Consider the following 22,720-nt stretch of genomic DNA (forward strand, 5'->3'; position numbering starts at 1 on the left):
CAGGAAGGAAGGTGGGGGCAGGGCCCCGGGGACAAGGCCTGGGGTGGCCACTGCCTTAGGAGTGTGGGGAAAGTGGCAGAAAATCCTTCCTACCTACCGAGCACCTACTGTATACTGGCGGCTTTCCAGACGTGCTTGGATTTCACCCTCACAGCAGCCCTGTGAAGCAGAGAGCATCGACCCCATTTTAGGGGGAGGAAACAGAGGCCTGGAGAGGGGTCAGGACTTGCTTAAGGTCCTGGGGAGCAGGCCAGGTGGTCAGATGCTCGGATCTGAGGCGCTGTGAGCCAGGCTCAGCGGGTGAGGGACAGAATGAATGAACGTGATGCCTTAGTCCATGACCTGCTCACCTTCTCCCATCTCTCTGCCCAGAGAGGGAGCCCAAAGGCAACAATCACAAGGGTCTTTTCATCCAGATCTGCAATCTGAAACCCAGAGGAGCTGCAGAGGGGCAGGGCCCGGCTGGTCAGATGTGCCCCCCACTGCCAGCCGCTGACCCCTGTGCTCCCCCAACACCCGCTCCACAGGCTGACCCGGGTCCTCGGGAGACCCTGCCACCACCCAACTGGCTCCAACAGCGGCTCCTAGCGGTACCTTGGCAACATCCCCCCATTTATCCCAAGCTCTCTTGGACAAGGGTGTCTCCCCAGGTCCCTCTGAGCCCCTGGAGCTTTAAGGATCAACAAGAGGCATCCAACCCAGAGAGGGGAGGGGGTTGCCCCCTGTTCCTCCCCAGGGGGCGGTGCCCCTTAAGGCTCAGGGAGCTTCACTCCCAGGCCAGGTTAGGACCCTTGTGCCAGGAGGACAGTCCTCTCTGGGGACTTCCCAGGCTGAACTTGTGACAAGTTCAGGGGTAACCCCTGCAGGAGGGATCCCCAGTCAGGGAGGGGCCCCTCAGGATCCTACAATACCCCTGCCACCCACCAGTGTCTCCCCAGGTGGGCCCCTGATTTGCTGTGTGGCCTTAGATCAGTGACTGCCCCTCTCTGGGCCTGGTTGCAGGCTGACCGGTGCCAGGCTCAGCTCCAGCCCTGCCCCGCCTGCCGCTGGCTCTGCCTCTGCCTGGCTCAGCTCCAGGCAGCAGGGCAGGGCTGTCACATGCCCAGCCACGTGACAGGCAGCGGCCGGGGGCTCCATCCCACGCAGAGGACGGGGGCCCCAGCAGCCCCTTACCCTGTCCCAGTGGCTGAAGCCTCTAGGGGGCTACCAGATCCTGCAGGAGGGTCTGGAGGCCTCTCCTGCCCTCCCAGGTAGGCAGGGGCTGCGGGGAGGGCGGGGGCTGTGAGGAGCATCTCCCGGGGGCCCGGGTGGCCCAGAGGCCCTGGGCCATGACCCGGGCAAGACCCAGGGCACCAAGGTGGAGGGGCAGCAGCGGGCCCAGGGTGACAGGCCTGGGGCGAAGGCACGGAGGATACGCCTGTCCCCACACCTGTAACCTAATCAGCCGCCTGTCTGACACCAGCACCTGCGGGGGGATCTTCCCCCTTTGTGCTGGCTCTGACAGGTGTGCGGGCGTGGGGGCTGGGGTGACGCGGAGGAGCGGGCACACGGGAACCTCCACGGCCACACTTGTCACGACGGCGGCCCACCTGGAGGGCAGAGGGCGGTGCTCTTTCCCGAGAGGTTAGGAGGGGGTGGCTGGAGATGGCCCGGCCTGGTGCAGAACGACAGCCTTCTCCTGTGGTTCCCAGCCTGCCACCGGGCCCTGCCGGGTCAGATCCTCCCCCCGGGCCTCTGTCTCGTCCTTGTAAAATGCCATGTTGCAAGGGTGACAGGCGCCATGAGTAGGGTGCTGGGGGAGGTGGTGCTGATGGACACAGACACGCGGCTGTCAGGACGAAGCCTGTGGCCCTTCTGGGCCCTGAGGTTGGGTTTCCAGACTCCAGCTGTCTTTGGATCTGAACTCTTCACTTTGCAGATGGGAAACTGAGGCTCAGAGGGGCGGGGGTGGGGGGCTTGCGGGAAGCAGGCTTTCCCCGCCGCTCCAGGCCGCAGCCCCCATCCACACCGGAATTCCTCTGCCTGGACTCTCCTCCTCCAGCCAGGCCTGGGACCCTTCCCACCAAGGCCTCGGGATGGACCCTCAGCTCAGAGCTCCCTCGAGGCCTGCTGTGTGACGCTGGCCTGGAGTTGGCCTTCTCTGGGCCCTGGCCCTCTTTCGTGGTCCAGGGAAGGACCTAGAGGCCCCCCCCACACGGAGGGAAGTGCTGATGAAATCTCAGCCTGCAGCCTCCGGCTAGCCCGGAGTCAGTCAGGCACGAGGCCAGGGTGGCCCCGCCCCAGGGGCCGGCCCAGCCCTGGACATTTCATAACGGCAGGGCAGGCAGCTGGGCAGAGCGCGGCTGACCAGGAAGACGGGCAGCTGGGCAGGGCCTCAGGTATGGTACTCCGTGGCGGCTGGGGATGCAGCGACCAGTGGTCAGGGCCGGGGCCTGCTGGCGGGCTGATGCAGGGCCTCTGGGCTGCTGTCGAGACTCTGGCTGCTCTGGGTCAGGGCAGGCCTGACCCCTCACGGTCGCAGGCAGAAGCTAGCTTTGTCTTCTCAGAGCTGCTACGCCTACCTGGGGAGAAAGAAGGAGGAGGAAGGGACTTCCCTTCACCCCAACCTCAGAGATGAAAGAGAGAAGCCGAGGGTCCCTGAGGCCAGCCAGCACCCATACTGAGTCTGAGCTGGGCTGGGGTTACTGAGGGAGCCAGGGGCCCCAGCTCTGGACCAGCTTGCCCCAGGAAGGAATACACCCCTGTCCCTGGGGTGAAGCGGGTGCGGCATCAAGCATCCATCTGACAACACGTTTCCTGGGCATCGGCCACGCGTACCCGCTGCTGGGGCGGGGTTCACCGTGAGTGGTTCTGAGCGATCACATTCTTGGGAATGGACCCAGCCAACGTCCAGGAAGAAAGGTCAGCCGGGGCCCTCCCTCCCGGCCTCGCAGAGAAGCTGTTATCAGATGGACCTCAGGGAGTCCAGCCGCCGGCACAGCCTCTCCATTCGGCGGGGCTGGGTCTGGCTTGGCCCACGGCCAAGGGTTGGTCCCCAGCTCCCCATGGCCCCCACGGGAGGGAGGGGGCTGCTGCCCAGAGTGCAGGAGACCTTGGGAAAATCCAAGTTAGGGCTACACGGCCCCAGGGGTGAGGCCAGATTAGAGACTCTAGAGAATTGGGGCCTGTGGGACTTTCGAGGCAGGCCTGTGACCTCCACCTGACAGTCAAGGGGCTTCCCAGGCCCTCAGACCACCAAGGTCACCTCTGTTGCTCTTGCCAGCTCAGCTTCCCTGCCCCAAGGGGTCCCAAGTTGATGTCCTTGCCTCCCGGGTTTCCACGCTGGGCCAAGGTTTCCTTGGGTTCCCACCCTAGGATCTCCCCTCAGCCCTCTCAGCACAGCCGTCCTTTGCAGTCTTATCTGAATAACAATCATCAGGAACCATCCTCATGAGCACTCACGGTGCTCAGCCCAGCACCAACCACTTCCCAGCACCACAGGATAGACACAGGCATCGTGCCCATTTCACAGATGGGAAAAGCAAGCCACAGGGAGGCCAAGCCACCTGCCCAAGGCCCGAGCTGAAAACCTAGGATTTGGACCCAGGTCCTTGGGCCCCTGACATGGCATACTGGGAGCATGCTTTTAGAGGGACTGTGGTGTAAATGGGGAAACCGAGGCAAAAAAGCACAAGAGGGTGGACAGGGGTGGCGGCTGGGAGGTAGCTCATCGTCAGGACCAGGCAGGGCGCAGGGGCGGGGCCTGGGCAGCAGCGGCTTCCCGATGCTGCTTTGGAGGCGGCAGACCTGAGTGCCCACCCTGCCTGTCAGTGTCTCGACGCCACGGGCCCCGGGCCTCAGCTTCCTTCAGGGACACCATCCGAACACCACGCTGTACCCATGGCTGGCGCCCCCGCTGCCGACACAGTACCTGCAGCGTCAGCGCCTGGTCATCATTCTTTCTAGTGCATCCCCAGGCCCCTGGCCTTGAGGGAAGGTCCCGGGACCCCCGGGAAACAAGCCATCCCTTGTCACATCAAATGACTTAACAGCTCCCAGGCAGGTGAGCTCAGGGCCCCCAGACCTCCGAGTGCAGGAACCTGTGCACGTGTGTTCACAGCAGCTGCTCGGCTCCCTTGTGAGGTCACAGGCCCAGGGTCCCCTCAGGCCCCAGGCCCCACAGGTAGCCTTGGCTCACCTGCTCACATGGGTTGAGTCAAGCTCCCTGGTCCCCAGCAGGGCCCCCCAGGGGGGGACTCGGTCCTGACCAAATTGCAGGGGGCACTATTGTGTGAGTTTGCCTCAATGTCGCCTGGAGAGGCTGCTGGAATGTTCCAACCAGACCTCCTCCCCCGCAGAGCTCCCCGCCCCTCACTGCACTGGGAGATGCTCCCTTCAAGCGAGATGCCTCTCATTTTTGTGGGTTCTGCGGAGACTCAGGAAAGGAACCCTGCGGAGGAGGGAGGGGGGGCAGGTGTGGTTTGCACTCAGCATCCATCAGCAGGAATCTAAAGGTGAGAGGGGGCGGGGGGAGGGAACAGGGATAAATATTTGTCGAGCACTTGGTAACGATAACCACAGCTGACCATTAACTATGCGGGCAACGGCCACTGCTTCCCGGGGTGATATGTCATTTAATCCTCCAGAATTTAGCAAGTGTTACTGGTGGTGGTGGTTTAGTCGCTCAGTTGTGTCCAGCTCTTTGTGACTCCACGGACTGTAGCCCGCCAGGCTCCTCTGTCCATGGCATTTCCCAGACGAGAATACTGGAGTGGGTTGCCGTTTCCCTCTCCAGAGCAAGTGCTATCGGCATCCCTATTTTACAGATGTGGAAACTGAGGCAGTGAGAAGACAAGTGACTTGCCCAAGGTCACACAGCCAGAAGAGGCTGGGTCAGGGTTTGAGGCCCGGGGGGTCCTCAAGGCTCTGGGCTCCTGGGCCTCTGGCCAGTATGCCCTCTTCCCAGGAGAAGGGTCGGAGTGGAGGGTGAGCCTGGGACTGAGAGCGGCCCTGACAATGTCCCTGCTCTGGGGCACCGTCACCCTCTCTGGGGGACATGGAGCCCGCCCTGTGCCCAGACCACTGCCTGCTTTCTCCTGACTGCAGCAGGAGGCCTGTGGGCTCAGTCTGGCCTCCATCAAGCGTGGGGACAGCTCAGGGCTCCCGTCGGGCTCTCGGCAGGGTGTCCATAGGGCCAGGCCATCCTGTCGGCTGGAGCAGCTTGGCCCTGGCGGTCATGGAGCCCTCCAGAAAGCTTAGGGCTGCAGCAGCAGTGGCCACTTAACAGTAGCTGGCACCCCTGGGGGCACTGATGCCACGCCCTGGGCCCTGAACTGGCCGCCAGGGTCTCATCCTTGATAAAAAACAACCACCCTGTCAGCTGGTAGGTGGAAGGGAGACCTTAACAGATGGGGAGCACAAAGACCCAAATGATGAGCTAAGAAGGCAGAGTGGGGCCCTGCCTCCCAGTCTAGTGGGAGAGGAGAGGGATGGGGGGGTGGGGATAGAGAATTGGGCAGAGAAAACCAGTACTTACCACGAAGTACAGCACTGTGTGGGGCCTCCCTGGTGGCTCAGGTGGTGGAGAATCTGCCCACAACGCAGGAGACCTAGGTTTGATCCTGGGGTGGGGAAGATCCCCTGGAGAAGGAAATGGCCACCCACTCCAGTGTTCTTGCCTGCAACAGTCCATGGACAGAGGAGTCTGGTGGGCTACAGTCCATGGGAATCACAAAGAGTTGGACACGACTGAGCAACTCACACACACGCAATATGGTGGGGAGCACGGTTGCGGGAGTAATCACGGTGGGCTGCCTGAAGGAGGCATCAGCCAAGCAGAGACCTGAGGGAAGGGAGTCAGAAGGGAAGGAGGAAAGGGTCCCCATGGGTCCTTGGCACCAGGCCGAGGGCCGAGTGCGTCAGAGCGCTCCTCTCGTGAGCTTCAGGTAAACAGGCGGGGGCCCTGGGGAATGCCAGGGCCCCTACCCAGCCTGCCGGCCCAGGCTGATGCCAGCCGCGGGCCGGGCTACCCCTCACCGCTTGCCACCCCCACTCCCTGTTCCTCCTGCACCATGGCTGCAGAGTGGGGGTGGGCCACAGCACCTGTGGGAGGCGAGCTCTTCCTTCCGCATCTTGCTGTGGAGCTGGGCCACAGGGAGAGGGGTCCTGTCACCCGGCCTCTGAGCCACCGCCCACCAGCCCAGCCTCCCTGGGCAGGGCCCCCCGCCTGGGGACCGGGGGTGGCAGCGCATTCTGCATTGGGAATGTCCCAACAAGGTGGCTGCAGTGGCTGTTGGTGGCCACACTTCCCCCGGTTGCTCCACTCAGGCTTGCTGGGCTCAGGGCTGCCATCTCTGGGAGGGGTGCAGAGCAGGGCGGGGGCTGTGGCTTAGGGCTCGTTTCCCTGCAGCAGGAAGACCCGTGGTCCCCTGGCCGCCTGCTCGCCCTTAGGGGTTGTGGAGTAGCTGTCACCCAGCCCAGGCCTGGGCCCGTGACTGCCCTGGGGTCCAGGGCCCTCCTGCCCACTGGCCGAGGGGCGTGATCTGTAGTTCTGTCAGTGGGTGTCTAAGGGTGTCCTGTGTGTACATGTGTGTGGTGTGTGTGCGTGTAGGTGGGGCAGCCCGGGTCCCTGGGATTACGTGTGAGTCCCCGAGGGAGTGTCCGTGGGCCCACCTGGGTGCGGGCAGGGGCCAGGGAGGGGGCCACGGAGATGAGGGCACCCCAACCCATGCTGCCCCCTGCCTGGCAGGATGGACCCCTTCGTAGACACCCTGCAGCGGCTGCGGGAGGCCTTCGTCTCTGGGCGCACACGGCCAGCTGAGTTCCGGGCCGCCCAGCTGAAGGGCCTGAGCCGCTTTCTGCAAGAGAACAAGCAGCTTCTGCAGGAGGCGCTGGCTCAGGACCTGCACAAGGTGGGTGGGGGGCGGGGTGGGGGGAGGAGGGCAGGGGTGAGGGGAGGGGGGTTGCAGGGAAGGGGGCAGGGGTGGGGAGGAGGGAGACAGCTGCATCCTCCACAAAGGGGAACTAAAAGCCATCACGCCCACCTCCTTTCCTGCTCCAGAACCCACTCTTCTGCATTCATCTGGTGGCTCATTTCTACCTCCACTCCACTGCTATTTGGGGCTTCCCAGGTGGTGCTAGTGGAAAAGAACCCACCTACCAATGCAGGAGACATAAGAGACACAGGTTTGATCCCTGGGTCGGGAAGACCCCCTGGAGGAGGGTACGGCAACCCACTCCCGTGTATTCTTGCCTGAAGAATTCCACAGACAGAGAAGTCTGGTGGGCTACAGTTCGTGGGATTACAAAGAGTTGGACTGCAACTTAGCATGCACATACACACGCACGCACACGAACAGCTTTTGGGATTTTAGTCTCCCGACAGGGAATTGAACCCACGCCCTCGGCAGTGAAAGCGCCAAGTCCTAACCACTGGACCGCCAGGAAATTCCCCCACTCCACTGCTATTTATTGAACACTTACTATGTGCCAGGTCCTGTTCTAGGCTCTGGGGATACAACAAATAAAACCAAGTCCAGGGAGCTGGCCTCCCAGGGAGAGACACAATTAGACAGTAAATGAACACAAAGCATGTTGGGTGGCGATGAATACCGTGGAGAGACACTCCCAGTGTGACGGGGGTGAGGGCGGGCCAGGGCCAGGGTGCTGTTTCGTATGTGGGGGTCAGGGGAGGTTTCCTGGAGATGGTGATGTGTGAAGGGGGAGGGAGAAGGGTCCCAGGGACAAGGGGGGAAATGGCAGAGGGCCCAACATGCGCAAAGGCCCTGAGGTAGGAGGTGCTTTGTGTGTTTTGTGCTGTAGGAGCGGCAAGGAGGCTGGCGTAGCTGGAGGGGAGGGCAAAAGGTGGAGACACAAGGGGTGAGGTCCGGAGAGGAGGGTTGCACCCCTAAGGCCGCGTGTGTTGGGGGGACACAGGCTTCACCAGGTACTGTGGGCATCATGGCCTCTGTCCAAATCCTGGACTGCTGGGGCTCAGTCCCTGCCGTTCTCAGCAGTAGCCTTGACAGGACCCCAAGAAATATCCTTCCTTGTAGTCAGCCTCCCACCCTCTCAGCCAGTAGGGCCCACCCATGTGGCTGCCGCTGCCCCAAGACAGCTGTCCCTGGGGTTTTTCTTTGGACAAAACATCCCTGTGCTTGCCACAAAGCCAGACTCACCCCTGGACATTGGTGCCCCCCTGCCCTTCACCACCAATAGCCTTCCAAGGCTGTGACTGCTTGCCAGCTGGTCAGGTGCTATTCTGAGACTTCACACCAGGACAGGCCCAAGGTGCATGTGGGCCGCTGTCCCCCGGGGCTGCAGTCCCACATTGGCTCATGCTGAGCACCGAGCTCTTCTTCAACCCTCCTGAGCCCACGAGCAGAACCCTCCAGGGAACCCTGGAGTCATCCCTTACTGCCCTCCAGCCATCTTTGCCATTCTGCTGGGCCTGCTGGCTCCACCCAGTTTGTGGGAGAGATGTCAGCCCTGGCAGACCTGGGGGTGCCTCCGCAGCCTCCTTGGGACCCACCTGATTTGCAGACACCCAGCCGGGTGTCCACCCTGGCTCCAGAGCAGGCCTGAACTCGGAGACTATGGGGTTTCATGGCATCTGAGGTCATGGATCAGGGCACCCTCATTCCATAGGGACAACAAAAGCTGGGCACAAGGACTTATCCTCAGAATGTGGCCTCCTGGTGATGCCTAGCCCCTTTCTTTGTGTCCTCAAACCTCCTATTTATCACCATGCTCCGGGACTACAGCTGGGCTCCATCATCAGCTTTTTCTGGAATCATCTGTTGTCCCATTTATGAAACCATGGTGCCAGAGCATCCTCTCCTTGGCTCTCTGACATCCAAGGGACCTGGCTCTGCCTCCCTGTGTGGAGTGTCCATCACTGGACCTGATCCAGGACAGAGGGGACTCCCATCCCCTGCCCTGGCTTATTTGGCTCCCTAGGAGCTGGCACCCCCACAGAGCCTCTGCCCTGCACCTGCTGGCCTGGCCTGTCCGCCTCTGTGACACCTGACCCGATGGTCTATCTGGTCCCTCTTCTCCCTGCAGCTCAGATTTCACCTCCTGCCTCCAACCCTCAAGGCTTCCAGAGCCAGGGCTCCATGAAGGGAGCAGCAGCCCAGGAAATCCAATCTGTCCCTCCTTCTGGTCTCGGCCAGCCCTGTTCCCACCCTCCCAACAGGCAGCATCTGCCCTGTCTGCCCTGCACGAATCCTCCCACTTAACCTCCAGCAGCCCTTCCAGGTACAGGTGGTTACAACCCAGTCACCCTCAGAGGTGACTGAGAGAGGGCATGTTCTTGCCTGAGGGCACACAGCCCCTGCTGAAAACAGCCTACTCTTCCATGGCATTCAATGGGGTCCAGATCATCCCTTGAAAAGAGTGAAAATGTTAGTCGCTCAGTCGTGCCCATCTATTTGCAACCCCATGGACTGTAGCCCACCAGGTTCCTCTCTTCATGGGATTCTCTAGGCAAGAGTACTGGAGTGGGTTGCCATGCCCTCCTCTAGGGGATCTTCCCAACCCAGGGATTGAACCCAGGTCTCCTGCATTGCAGGCAGACTCTTTACCATCCGAGCCACCAGAGAAGCCCCTTAAACAGGCCCAAACCTCACGCAGGTCACAGGAGATCTCACTGGGCCTGTAAACACAGACACAGTTGAAGGCGTGCCTGAAGCCGGCCAGTGGACAGGGCTTCCTCCTCCAGGGTCCCTTCCCGCTCAAGGCTCAGCTCTGGCACCCCTGGGCCCATCACCCTCAGCTCTGGCAGGAAGGCACTCTCACTGTAACAGCAGAGTCTCAGGCATGAGGACAGCCTGGCTCTGGAGTCCCGAGAGATGGGCCTCCCAGTTGCCTGCAGCCCACAAGCTGGGTCCCTCCCTCATGAGGGTGGGGCAGGCACACCAGCTGGCAGAGATCAGGACAGTGTCCCTATTGACTTTTGCCTCTTTCTGACTCCTGCCCTTGAAATCTGCCCTTGGCCCCTGGGCTATGGGGACTGATGGCAATTATCCAGAGACACCTGTCCTCAGTGTCTGCTGCAGACTGACATCCACAAAAGCAGGCCACAGGGGCCACACGGACAGTCCTGTTCAAACTTCAGGTAGATCCTGTCCCTGCTGTGCTCAACAGTCCTCACCCCAGTGGCTAGGCCTCATCACCTCACCCACCCTCCTGCTTGCTAAACAGGAAGAGAGCAAAGCCTGCACTGCCTCAGGGTCTTTGCACGTGCCACACCCTCAGCTTGGAATATCCTGCCTCCAGGTATCCATCGGCGCCCTTCCTTTCTTTCTTCACTGCTCAAATGTCATGCCGCCCCAGAGGATGGTACTGACCACCTTGTGTGAAATAGAGCAAAGAGACACACACACCCTGAAACCCTGTCTCATCCTTCTATTGCGCCTGTCACATCCTAATGGAGGAGTCAGTATTCTCATCATCCCATGCACTGTGCGCCCCCCACGCCCACCACAACGTCAGCTCCGTGGGGCAGGTCTTCTGTCTTCTCCATCACCGCTACATCCCCAGCACGGGAATGGGACCCACACACTGCAAGCATTCAGTGAACGCGGAGCGAATAAATGAATGAGTGGACGAGTCATTAAGACAGGCTTTGCCCTTCCCAGGGCTCCGGCCCTCTCCAGGGCTCCGGCCACCTGCGGATCCTGGGTCCCTGACCCCAGTCCTGACCGTGCCCTTTCCCCCCCACCCACCCTGTAGTCAGCCTTTGAGGCAGAGCTGTCCGAAATCAGCATCAGCCAGAACGAGATTAACTTGGCCCTTAGGAACCTGAGGGCCTGGATGAAGGATGAGAAAGTGTCCAAGAACCTGGTGAGTGACGCTGGGGTCAGGAGACCTCTCTGGGTGGAGGGTGGCCGAGGGGCTGGGGTCTCAGCCCCTCACCGTTCTCCACCATGCTGGCCCCGGCCCAGGCCACGCAGCTGGACTCGGCCTTCATCCGGAAGGAGCCCTTCGGCCTGGTGCTCATCCTGTCTCCCTGGAACTACCCTCTGAACCTGAGCCTGGGGCCCCTGGTGGGCGCCCTCGCAGCAGGTGAGAGGGACCCTCTGCCTTCCCGCCCCCTGCCCATCCCCTCCCAGCCTCATGGCTTCACAGCCACCCCCAAAGCCAAGGAGGAGTTGTGGGGGCTGGCACCAGGTGGCTAAGATGGCCTGGTTTCCATGTGTGAGGATTTGGGGCTGGGACCGCACCTCTCCTAGCCGAGCTGTACTCTTCACCTGGAGAGGGAGTGAGGTGGGCTCCTGCCCTGCAGGTGTGTGAGGACGAATGGAGATGGGGCGTGGCTACACACGGCCCCGCCCTCTCCCCGCCCCACCCCGCCCTCCCCACAGGGAACTGCGTGGTGCTGAAACCCTCTGAGATCAGCAAGAGCACTGAGAAGGTCCTGGCCGAGGTGCTGCCCCGATACCTGGACCAGGTGAGCCGGGCCCGGTGCAGACCGGGCAACCACACTGGGGCCGAGCAGGGCCAGGCCGGCCCCCTGGGCCCGGGGCGGACCTGAGTTCCAACCTCCTCTGGGTTGTGTGGCCTTGGCCAGGTCACCGGCTTCTCTGTTCCCCTCTGCGTGAAACAGAGGGTGGGGCCTGTCCCCAGGGGCTCCCTGCCTGTCTCTGGTCACCCTGGTCTCAGTCCCCACCCCAACTCTGCCAGGCCCCAACCTCACACGTGCTGGGCTGGCACTGCCCTGCCCAGTGCCCCTGGGGGGCTCCCCGCTCCCCACCCAGCCCGCCTGGAGCCCTGGCACCGCTGGGTCAGGCCAGGCAAGGGGGGAGCGGCCCCAGGCAGGCAGGCAGCCCCCTGGGCTCTCAGGCTGGGACCCCAGAGGGAGCCTGCGTTTGTCCATCCCCCCTTGCAGAGCTGCTTTGCCGTGGTGCTGGGCGGGCCCCAGGAGACGGGGCGACTGCTGGAGCACAAGTTCGACTACATCTTCTTCACAGGTGAGGGGCCAGCTGCGGGGGCAGGTCGGGGGAGTGCCCAGGATGGGAGGGGCGAGAGGCCTGAGGCCAACCCCACACTCCGGGCCTTGTCCCCAGCTGCTGGAGAGAGGCTCAGAGGACAGAGGTAGACAGCTGGCCAGGGAGGACACGGGGGTGAGCGCTGAGGGCTGCCCTAGGCTCCAGGACAAGCAGCCTGGAGGGAGAGTGGCCCTGGACCCCTGGGGACCCTTGGGGAGCTGGACCCCGTCCCAGGGAACAGGCCTCCCCACCAATCACAGTTTCACACGTCACAGCATCTGCCCTTGCTGAGTGAGCTTCGGCTATGCCAGGCACTCCCTCACCACCCCACAGCCCTTCTGGAAGGCTGGACAGACGAGGGTCTGGAGACTTGGGTGACAAAGAGATGCAGTGCCCACCTCACTAGCCAGGGTTGGGGCAGGCTGGATTTTGCCCCCAGAGGTCACCTGCCATCACCCTGGCATGTGCCCATGGGGCCCAGACACCACCTAGCTTCAGGTGACCAAGACAAAGTTTCCAGAAGAGAAGAAAGGGTGGAGGAGGCAGACAGCCATGTCAGCGGGCCAGGCCCTGGAGGAAAGAGGCCAGACCTGCCTCCCCCATGGCACACCTCGTCCCTGGCCGGGGAGGCTGTCTCGGCCTCTCTCCTCCCCAGACCCTGCCACAAGCCCAGGACAAGACCTGCCAGCCGCCACTGTAACAGACAGGGAAGGAGATGGTGGGGGGCGGGGTGGGGGAGAGCAGAGGCAGGGTTCTCAGCTGTTCCTCCAGATTCCTGGGGCAAGGGGGAATACCAGAAGGAAGCAGCTGGGGGGGCCCACCACCCACCCTCCGCTCACCCTCCACTCACCCTCCACTGCCACACCCCGAAGCTCAATGGGCTTTGAGCCCTGGCCCCTCAGGACCGAGGGTGCAGAGGCAAGGCAGGCAGACCCCAGAGGCCAATGTCCAGGTCAGGCCCCCGAGGCAGTCTGTGCAGGGGCCAATGAACTATCAGAAGGCACTCTGCCACATCTCCTGACTTGCCCAGGCCTCAGTTTCCTTATCAGTGGGACAGGGGCCATCCCCAAGTCACAGGCCTGTCTTAAGGATAAATGGATGAATGAAAGCCTTTGTCACAGCATGTGGCCTGGGCAGCATGCACTCACTCGCTCACTTGCTCACTCAGTGAACATTTACTAGAGTGCAGACCGTGCCCGGCACAGCCAGGCCTTGGGATGAAGCACGGCTAGGAAGGCAAGGTCTCCCGCGTTGTCATGGAGCCCATTCCAAGCTGATCAGGGCAGAGGTGGGAAGGCACGTGGCAGGGTTGGTTAGGATGGCCTCATAGTCAGGGAGGTGTCTGACAAAGACAGGAGGCCCTGAGGGAGGAGCTGTGGTCAGGGGAGAGCACCCGGGGGGTGAGGGGGCCTGGATAGAGGGTACCAAGGACAGGGAAGCAGGAGGAAGTGAGACCAGAGAGGTGACTGGGCTTCGGGCTCCCTCGGGCCGTGGTGGCTGGGGAGAAGGACCAGGGTCATCACAACACAAACGGCAGCATGGGACCCTGGGTCAGGCATGGGCAGGAGGGTCTCAAGGCCTGGGGGGCATCAGGAGTGGTTGGGGTGGCTGAGCAGAGGAGAGGACTGTGAGACCAGGGAGACCAACACAGAGAAGAGGCAGGGACCTGGCGGGGAGGGTGCCAGGGCTGCCGCGTCAGGTCAGAGAGAGGGGAGACCCAGATATTGACCAGATGGAGTGGGATGCTGACCTTGGACCACAGGGATCATTTTCAGAGGCCAGTGGAGAGAAGGTAGGCTGCAGAGGGGAGGGTTAGAAAGAGTCCCTGCAGGTCCCAGCTTGGGGTCAGCAGCCGGGGGACATTGTAGTGTGTGTGTGTGGGTGTTCCTGGATGTCTAAGCGGGCAAGTCAGGTGAGGGAGCCGGGACCTTCCACTGTGTGGGGCTGGTCAGGGTGGGGGTAGGGGGAAGATGATGGGAAGAAGGTCCCAGTGTAGCAGCAACTGACAAGGAAAGGCCAGGTGAGACCCCATTCAAAGGCCTCTCCAGGGAAGTGCAGGACAGGGAGTGAACCCCCTTGAGAGTGCCCAGCCCTGGGCTGGGGCTGCTCCACCTGGTCAAGTGATGGAGAGCCACCCTGGTTTCCTTCCTTGCCCAGGGAACCCTCAAGTTGGCAAGATCATCATGACTGCCGCCGCCAAGCACCTGACGCCCATCACGCTGGAGCTGGGAGGCAAGAACCCCTGCTACGTAGACGACAACTGCGACCCCCAGACCGTGGCCAACCGGGTGGCCTTCTTCCGCTGTTTCAATGCCGGCCAGACCTGCGTGGCCCCCGACTATGTCCTGTGCAGCCCCGAGATGCAGGCACGGCTGGTGCCCGCCCTGCAGAGCGCCATCACCCGTTTCTATGGCGACGACCCCCAGAGCTCCCCAAACCTGGGCCGCATCATCAGCCAGAAGCATTTCCAGCGGCTCCGGGGCTTGCTGAGCTTCGGCCGCGTGGTCATCGGCGGCCAGAGTGACGAAAGCGATCTCTATATCGGTGAGCCCCGCCCTCCCTGCCATTGTGCCCCACCCCCCATCCACACCCCAGCGAAGGCCCCTCCACGCTGGGGGCCACAGCTGGACCCCGAGTCTGGGCTCTGAGGCTCCCCCCACCCCACCGCTACAGCCCAGCCTGGTGCCATGACTTCGTGATACCGGTGTTTCCTGGTGCTGGGGTCTGAGCCCGCGACCCCACGACTCCACACTCTGGCCCAAGTTCTCCAAGCTCAGACCCCAGAGTTCTAGGCTCAGCTTCCCAACTTCAGCCCCACGATCCGCTGCTCCACGGGCCACACGACCCCGAGTGCTACGCGCCCACGATTCTGGTTCTCAGCTCCCAAAGCCCGTCCTGAGCGTCTGCTCTGCTGTGAACAAAGAACCCTGGTCTCCTGGGCTGAACGACTAGAAGGGTCTAACAGGCTGGGACCTGGGGCCTCAGACTCTGGGGTCTAAGATCGGGTCACCCTCTGACTGTGAGACCAAGGCTGAGTGATTCTCTGGGCCCCACGAGCCCGGTCAGGCTGGGGAGCCCCTCGTGGTCACTTCCCGGGGGCTGCGGGGAGAGAACCATCCCTGGGACATCCGGGTCCCTGGGCCCTGACAGCCCGCGGGCCCGCCCACCAGAGGCCCACTCGCCTTAGGCCCCGCCCACCAGAGGGCCCCGCCCCTGGGCTGAGCCGGCCCCTGTCTCTGGCAGCCCCCACGGTGCTGGTGGACGTGCAGGAGACAGATCCGGTGATGCAGGAGGAGATCTTCGGGCCCATCCTGCCCATCGTGAACGTGAGGAGCCTGGGCCAGGCCATCGACTTCATCAACCGTCGGGAGAAGCCCCTGGCCCTGTACGCCTTCTCCAACAACAGCCAGGTGGGGCTGGACGCAGGCAGGGGCAGGTGGCAGCAGTAGAGACTGGAGTGGGGTCAGCAGAGGGCGATGGCTCCAGGACCAGAGTGGACCAATGGGCCTGGCAGGAGGCCAGGGGGTCCTGGTCCCTCGGGGGCACTGACAGGTGGCGCGCTGGGCTCTCTCTCCTTTCTCCTGGGGGCAGCAGGGCCTCCCTGCTGCCTTTCAATCTAAGCCACGTTCTCATGGGCCTTTAGTAGGCAGCTCCCCAGGGTCTCCTCTAGGGTCCAGCATCCCCTCTACGTCAGCCCTGGCCTCTCTTGTTCTGCATCATCTCGGCCTTCGGTGCTTGGCTCGTGGAAGGCACACACAACATGGGATGAAATGACTGAAGGGGGATGAATGACCAGAACACGCAGACCCAAGAGTGAGCCCTGGTCCCCTGCCCCTCCCTGGGGGCCCTTTGGGAGGCTCACATGCATGTGGCCAGCAATCTTCAGCTCAGGACACACGTCCCCCGCCCCCAACACTCCTGAGATCCCTCATAGACTGGGCGATGCTTCTCCCTGACCCCTATCCCCTTCACTGGAGTGCCATGCAGCATGCAGTCTTAGTTCCCAGTCAGGGCTCAAACTCATGCCCCCTGCAGTGGAAGCGCGGAGTCCTAACCACTGCCCGCCAGGGGATTCCCCTGGACAATGATTTTTAAAATTTTACTTTTTATTTCTATTTATTTAGGCTGTGTCAGGTCTTAGTTGTGGCATGCGAACTCGTAGTTGCCCCAGGCCTGTGGGATCTAGTTCTCTAATCAAGGATGGAGGACGGACCTCCTGCACTGGGAGCATGGAGTCTTCCCCTCTGGACCACCAGGGAAGTCCTGGCAAGGCTTTCTTAAAATAAACTTTTAATTTTTAGATTTAAAGAAAAGTTGCAGAGAGTCCAGGGAAGGCCCATATACTCCAGTTTCTCCCCTTACGTTGGTCGAAAGTAAGAAACTGACATTGGCACACTGCTGTCAACCACACTCCAGACTTTAGACAGATTTTGCCAGTTTTTCTTTCCACCCCAGGATCCAGGCCAGGGTCCCGAGCTGCATTTAGTTGCCATGGCTCCTCTGGTCCCCTTGTGGCCATCTCTCAGCTTACGGGGTGCTGGCCATCTGTCCTGCAGAATGCCCCCATCTCAGTGGTCAGCTGTTTCTCTCATGAAAGAAGCCCACAGGGCCAAGGGCCCATCCTCTGCTCATCTTCAGGGGACCATAGGATCCATGCATCACTGGTGAGGTTAACCTTCATCCCTGGCCAAGGTTAGGTCTGGCACAGGTCTCCACCAAGGACTATTTTTCCCTTTCCTTATTCTGTTCTGTGAGAGCAAGTCACTAAGTCTAGCCTACCTTCAATGGGGTGAGAGTAAGCTCTACCTGCTGGAGGGGAACACCTGCATATCCTACCTGGAATCTTGGCTTGGTTCTTTATAGCAGTGCCTTTTTTCTTTTTGGCCGCACCATGTGGCACATGCGATCTTATTTTTCTGACCAGGAACTGAACCTGCGCTTCCTGCAGTGGAAGCACGGAGTCTTAACCACTGGCCCGCCAGGGAAGCCTGGCTCTTTTTATCAGCACGGACTCCAGTCCATCTGCTTTATTTTCCGGGTTACAACCCAATACCACCTGATTTGTTTCCTTGTTCAACCTGTCCCCAATACCACCTGATTTTCGTTCGACCTGTCCGGCCTTTGGGCACTGGGAGCTGCTCTGTCCCAGACACCTGCCCATCCTTTGGTTTTCCCACCACTTCCTTCCTTTCTGGGTCTACAAGCTGCCTGGCCCTAGAATCAGCTGTTCCAAGGAGCCCTTGTTTATCTGCATAATGTTAACTTTAGAAAATGCTACACAGGAACTTCCCTGGGTGTCCAGTAGCTAAGGTTCTGTTAAACCTGCTCCCAATGCAGGGGGCAGAGGTTCACTCCCTGGTGGGGGAACCAAGATTACACATGCTGCACAGAGCAGTCAAAAAAGAAAGTGCTACACAGGTGTTTAGAAGCAGGGAGGGGGCTCCTCTGGCCAGTCGGCTTTCAAGTTTTTCCGACTGCCCGGTGCTGTTCCAGGACACGTGGTGCCACCCCACGTGCCCTGCCCTGGGTCCACTGAGCACTGGTGGTCCCAGCTCCGCCTTCTGCTGTCCTTACTGCTGGTCTCAACGGGATTTTCTGACCCTGAGGATGGGGGTCCACTCTGCGGGAGGCCCTGGTCAAGCTGTGACCTGAGGGTCACACGTTGTAACTCACTACAGCCAAGGTTTTGTGCAACAACTCTTCAGTGTCTGCTCATCTTGGTGATGGACAGGGAAGCTTGGTGTGCTGCAGTCCATGGGGCTGCAGAGTCGGACACAGCTAAGCGACTGAACTGAATCTTTCTTTATTGTCCATAAACCGAAGAAGGGCCTTCATTAAGTCAAGCAGGGGTCAAGTTCATGTTTCCAAAGTACAAATCTCAGTGTCCTCCCGGTGGCGCAGTCCGCAGGCCTCCCACAGCTTCCCTGCCCCTCAGCCTCCCCACCTGGCCTTCCCTCTGCATGGGTGGGGGTCCCTCCTACTCACTTCTGCCCTCCTGGACACCCAGTAGGCACCTCACATCCCTCCTGGGGCATCTCCCTGATCGCCTGCCCCTCCACGTCCCCAGGAGGAGGCTGGGTTTCCCGCCTCCCGTGCCAGCCTGAGTCTGTGTCCGCGGCCGCCTGCGTGGACCACACTCAAGGGAGGCTCAAGACACACGTCTCCAGTGCTGATGTGGGGGTGGCAGGCTACTCTTCAGCTGACATGGTGACTTCAGACCCTGCCATGGGCCCCGGGACCCTGAGGGGGCCAGGTAGAGCCCCCGCAGCTCTCTTACCAGCCTCACCGCTTCTTCCCCCCCAGGTGGTCAAGCGGGTCCTGGCCCAGACCAGCAGCGGGGGCTTCTGTGGGAACGACGGCTTCATGCACTTGACCTTGGCCAGCCTGCCTTTCGGAGGAGTGGGTAGGTGCTGTCTCTCACCTCGCCCCGCTCCCCTCCACAGAGCCTGGAGTGGAACCTTCCATGCCGGTCCTGGCACTTCCGTCCGCAGGCAGACCCGCAGACACAGCTTATGTTGTTTTCAGCGTCACTGTGAAGTCCGTCCACGGTGCTTGCTGCCGCTTTTCTCCCCGACCGGCCTGGCGTCGCATGCAGGGCGGCCCGGGTGTGCTCTCTATGCCACATGCGGCTACTCGCGGCTCCTTGAAGCCCTCCCGCGGCTGCTTGGGTCCATGATGGAGATGGGGGGCTGCTGTCAGCTCCCCCCTCCACCAGGCCCTAGCAGCCCCCAGGCCGGCTGCAAGGTCCTGGCCTCTGAGGCTGGCCCCAGCAAGCCGACGGCTGTGTGATGTGGGGCCACCATGGCCCCTCTCTGAGCGACCTCCTCCTCCGGGGATGAGAGGGCCCACACTGGGCACCGGAGTAAATGACCAGCACGGCCTGGCGGGCTGCCCTGGTCATCCCAGGCCCTCCCAGGGCTGGGCACGGGCTGTCCCCCTTCTGGAAGCCTGGCCCCCAGCCCGCCTGGCTCCCTACCTCCAGTCCCAGTTGCTCCTCCTCAGGGAAGTGAGTGGGTCTGTCAGTGGGGGAACCTGGTCCTCTTACTCCCCTGACGAAGCCCCCCATAGTTCCCAGCCCCTGACAGAGCCACAGGACCCCGACTTGGCTTCCGGAGGCCAGCCCTACCTGGCCTGGCCGTGGAATCCTGCTCCAGCCTCCTCTCCCGTTTCCCTAGCTGCTGCCCCAGCCACACGGAGCTTGACCTGAGTCCCAGCACATCCAGGTCACCCACTTCCAATGCTCTCTTGAGTCGTCCCTCAGTCTGGGGCCTTCCTGCCCCCACATGCCCACTTTATCTGGTCAATGCCATATCCCTCAGGCCTCACCCACTCCAGGAAACCCTCTCAGACGGCCCCTGGACTGCTGCATCCCCTGGACTTCCTACTGCCTGGTCCTTGACTGTCTCCCTACCTAGACACTGTGGACTCAACATAGCACTCGCTGTATCTATGGGGCTGAACACTTGTCCCTGCAACTCTAGAAGGTGGTGCCACTGTCCCCCCATGTCACGAGGAGACCGAGGCAAAGTCACTTGCCAGTTCAAAGCTGGGATTCAAACCTAGGGAGTCACCCCAGAATCCACTGGGGGGTTGCTTTCTTTACTTTCCATCTTGCCTCCCTCTTTTTTTTAACTGAAGTGTATTTGATTTACAATAATGTGTTGGTTTCAGCAATTCAGTTTTATACACACACACACACAGGACTTCCCTGTAGCTCAAATGATAAAGAATCTGCCTGTGATGCAGGAAACTAGGGTTCAATCCCTGGGTCAGGAAGATCCTCTGGAGAAGGGAATGGCAATCCACTCCAGTATTCTTGTCTGGAGAATTCCATGAACAGAGAAGCCTGGTGGGCTACAGTTCGTGGGGTCTCAAAGAGTAGTAGTAGTCAAAGAGTAGTCAAACATGACTAAGCAACTAACATACACACACACACACACACGTTTTCAGATTCTTTTCCATTATAGGTTATTACAGGATATTGCATATAGTTCCCTGTGCTTTACAGTAGGTCCTTGTTGTCTAGTTTCTATGGTGAGCACTGTTAACCCCAAACCCCCAATCCTTCCGTCCCCCAACCCCTGGAACCCACTCACCCACTGTCACCCATCTTGCCCCAGACCTGGTGTCCTCAACATTTATTTGACTGGGTGCTGGTGCCAGGGTGGGGCTAAGCCCTTTACCCATAGCATCTCATGATTAGCCCACTTTACATGTGGGGAAACCAAGGCTCGGGGGTGAACGGCCCACTCAGGTCATACCCTGTGACCGGCAGAGCCCAGGTGTGTCTGACACCCCTTGGCTGGCCCCTGGAGGCCTGACTGGCATGCCCCTCGTCCCTCTGCAGGCAGCAGCGGGATGGGCAACTACCACGGCAAGTTCTCCTTCGACACCTTCTCCCACCACCGCGCCTGCCTGCTGCGCCCCCCAGGGCTGGAGAAGATCTACGCCATCCGCTACCCGCCCCACACTCCACGCAACCTGAGGGTGCTGCTGATGGCCCTGGAGACCCGCAGCTGCAGCTGCACCCTGCTGTGAGCCCAGCCCAGGCTCGGGGGCACTGAGCGTCCCTCCCAGCCCACGCCTGTGAGTCCTCCCCTGCCGTGGCCACCTGAAGCTGGGGGAGACAGGACCTGGGATCCACGACGCAGGGGCAAAAGACCTGCCAAGGCCACAGTTCAGACCAGTGCTTGCCCTCCTCCCACCCAAGGCTTCTCTTTTCAGGCCCTCAGCTGCCCCACAACCAGGATGGGCCAAGGTGTGGGCACGTGGGAAACTGTAACCTGCTCTCTGGCTCCCAGGCTGGCCACCTATGTTCCAGGGGAGTCGGGCAGCTGTGGGCACTCGGGACCCCTCTTTCTGTGGAGGGGTGCAGAAGGGGCCCTGGCATCTGATCCATGCCCTGCTGTGGACCTGCTGTGACCTGGGTCGTCCCTGCCCTCTCTGAGCTTGTCCCCCTCTCTGGTGTACAGAGGAGGTGACGAACAATATCTCCTGAGATCACTGTGAGGATTAAATTTTGGAACATAATTGCTGACTCTAAGCTCCAGCGTCCTGTCTCCTCATTCAGGCGGGGGAAGGCTGCCTCCCTTGTCTCTCCCCCCACCTCTCCCTCCAGGCAAGATTGATGAGATGCCCGCAGTAGATTCTCCTTCCCTTCAGCTCGAGCCCTGAGGAGCTCTGAACACGCTCCTGTCCCCCAAGTGGTTGGCCCTGGGCACCCTCTCCTCTCCATGTCCCACCCTGGGCTCATCCTCTTCCTTGTCCTGCTCATCTTCCTGGACCTCAGTGCTCTGGAGCGCTCCCCACCCATTTAGCTGCCAAAATCCCAGGCCTCCAGCTGGACACTCCCTTTTACCGCCCAAGTCCCATCTTTGAGCAATTCCTGATGATTCGATGATGCCACGGGCCTCCCCAATCCACACACTGAAGGCTGTGCCCAGGGCCATCCATCACCTACCCTCTTCCCCCAGGTCCAGCCCTTCTCAGTGCACCCATGAATATTCCCAAAGCCCACTGGACCATGCCAGCCCTCAGCCTGAACCCCTTCATTGGCTCCCTTTGGCCCACAAGTCTGGACGGGAAACCTTCCTTGGGAGGGCTCTGCCACAGCCCTGCGCAAGCCCCCGTGTCCCCATCCTTGTCCTCTTCTGATGCCCTTGATGTGTCCCCCTCTAGGAACCTCCGCACACGAGCTGGGCGCGCCCTCTGGCCCTTCTTGTTCTGCCCGGCTCCTCCGTGCTCTCTGCTTAGATGTCAGCTCTTCCAGGAAGACCTCCTTGTCCACCTTCCACTCCCCATCTCCCCCCCTCCCCCCCACCTCCCCCCCTCCCCCACCCCCCCACCTCCCCCCGACCCCCCGACCCCAAGACACCTGCGGCCTTCAAGGGTCTTCTCAGTGTCTGCAGCCTCCCAGTTCCCTCTGCCACACAACTCACCGGGAGGAAACGTGGGTTTGTTTGGTGGCTGTTTGGGTTATGGGGCTCCCGAGTCATATACATCCAGGAGCGGTTGAGGAGCGGTTGAGGCAGGCGGCCGCACTGCGCAGCTCTCAAGGATTGGATCAAGTTCCTGCACAAGCCCGGGTCTCAGTTTTCCCATTCGTAAATCGTTCCTCCACACAGGGTTGCGGTGAGGATTAAGTGAAGCTGCCTAGGTGGAGGTTTGGCATAGGGCAAGCACAGCTATGATGGTAAAGCGTCTGCCTGCAGTGCGGGAGACCCAGGTTCGATCGCTGGGTTGGGAAGATCCCATGGAGAAGGGAATGGCAACCCACTCCAGTATTCTTGCCTGGAGAATACCATGGACGGAGGAGCCTGGAGAGCTCCAAAGTGAAAGCGAAAGTCGATCAGTCGTGTCCGACTCTTTGTGACCCCATGGACTATGTCCATGGAATTCTCCAGGCCAGAATACTAGAGTGGGTAGCCTTTTCCTCCAGAAGATCTTCCCAACCCAGGGATCGAACCCAGGTCTCCCGCATTGCAGGCGGATTCTTTACTAGCTGAGCCACAAGGGAAGTCCAAAAGCCTACCGAAGCCCAGCTATGGTGCGGAATCACCGTTATCGCCCGTACCCTGCTGGGGCGCAGCGTGTCTCCCTCTACCCGGAGGGCCCGGTTGGATGCGAGCTGCATCCTAAAACCACGCCTCGGATGTCCCGCCCCTAAGCGTTCGGGAGTCCCGGCTCCTTCGCCCTTCCAGCGCCTGCTCTTTCTTAGCCAATCGGGAAGAATAATTTTTTTATCCCGCCTC

At 60.9% G+C, this 22,720-nt stretch overlaps 1 protein-coding gene across 4 annotated transcripts; it reads left to right on the forward strand.

Annotated features, from left to right (window-relative positions):
• Positions 1-1,114: 1,114 nt before the first annotated feature.
• ALDH3B1 (aldehyde dehydrogenase 3 family member B1) lies at positions 1,115-21,012 on the forward strand. Of its 4 annotated transcripts, XM_027959401.3 has the most exons (10): positions 1,115-1,250; positions 6,728-6,890; positions 10,714-10,824; positions 10,926-11,046; positions 11,346-11,431; positions 11,870-11,951; positions 14,127-14,513; positions 15,213-15,379; positions 18,273-18,372; positions 20,317-21,012. In XM_027959401.3, the coding sequence occupies exons 2-10, from the start codon at positions 6,729-6,731 to the stop codon at positions 20,505-20,507; spliced, it is 1,407 nt and encodes a 468-aa protein (XP_027815202.2). In that variant the 5' UTR covers positions 1,115-1,250; position 6,728; the 3' UTR covers positions 20,508-21,012. The 4 variants fall into 4 exon arrangements, with proteins under 4 accessions (XP_027815202.2, XP_060260337.1, XP_042093563.2 ...); XM_060404354.1 differs by lacking the exon at positions 20,317-21,012 and having other exon boundaries at positions 18,273-20,268; XM_042237629.2 differs by lacking the exons at positions 1,115-1,250; positions 20,317-21,012 and adding an exon at positions 2,334-2,901 and having other exon boundaries at positions 18,273-20,268.
• Positions 21,013-22,720: the final 1,708 nt, after the last annotated feature.

The sequence above is a fragment of the Ovis aries genome, chromosome 21 (genome assembly GCF_016772045.2).
Source record: "Ovis aries strain OAR_USU_Benz2616 breed Rambouillet chromosome 21, ARS-UI_Ramb_v3.0, whole genome shotgun sequence".
In the NCBI taxonomy this organism is placed as follows: Eukaryota; Metazoa; Chordata; class Mammalia; order Artiodactyla; family Bovidae; genus Ovis; species Ovis aries.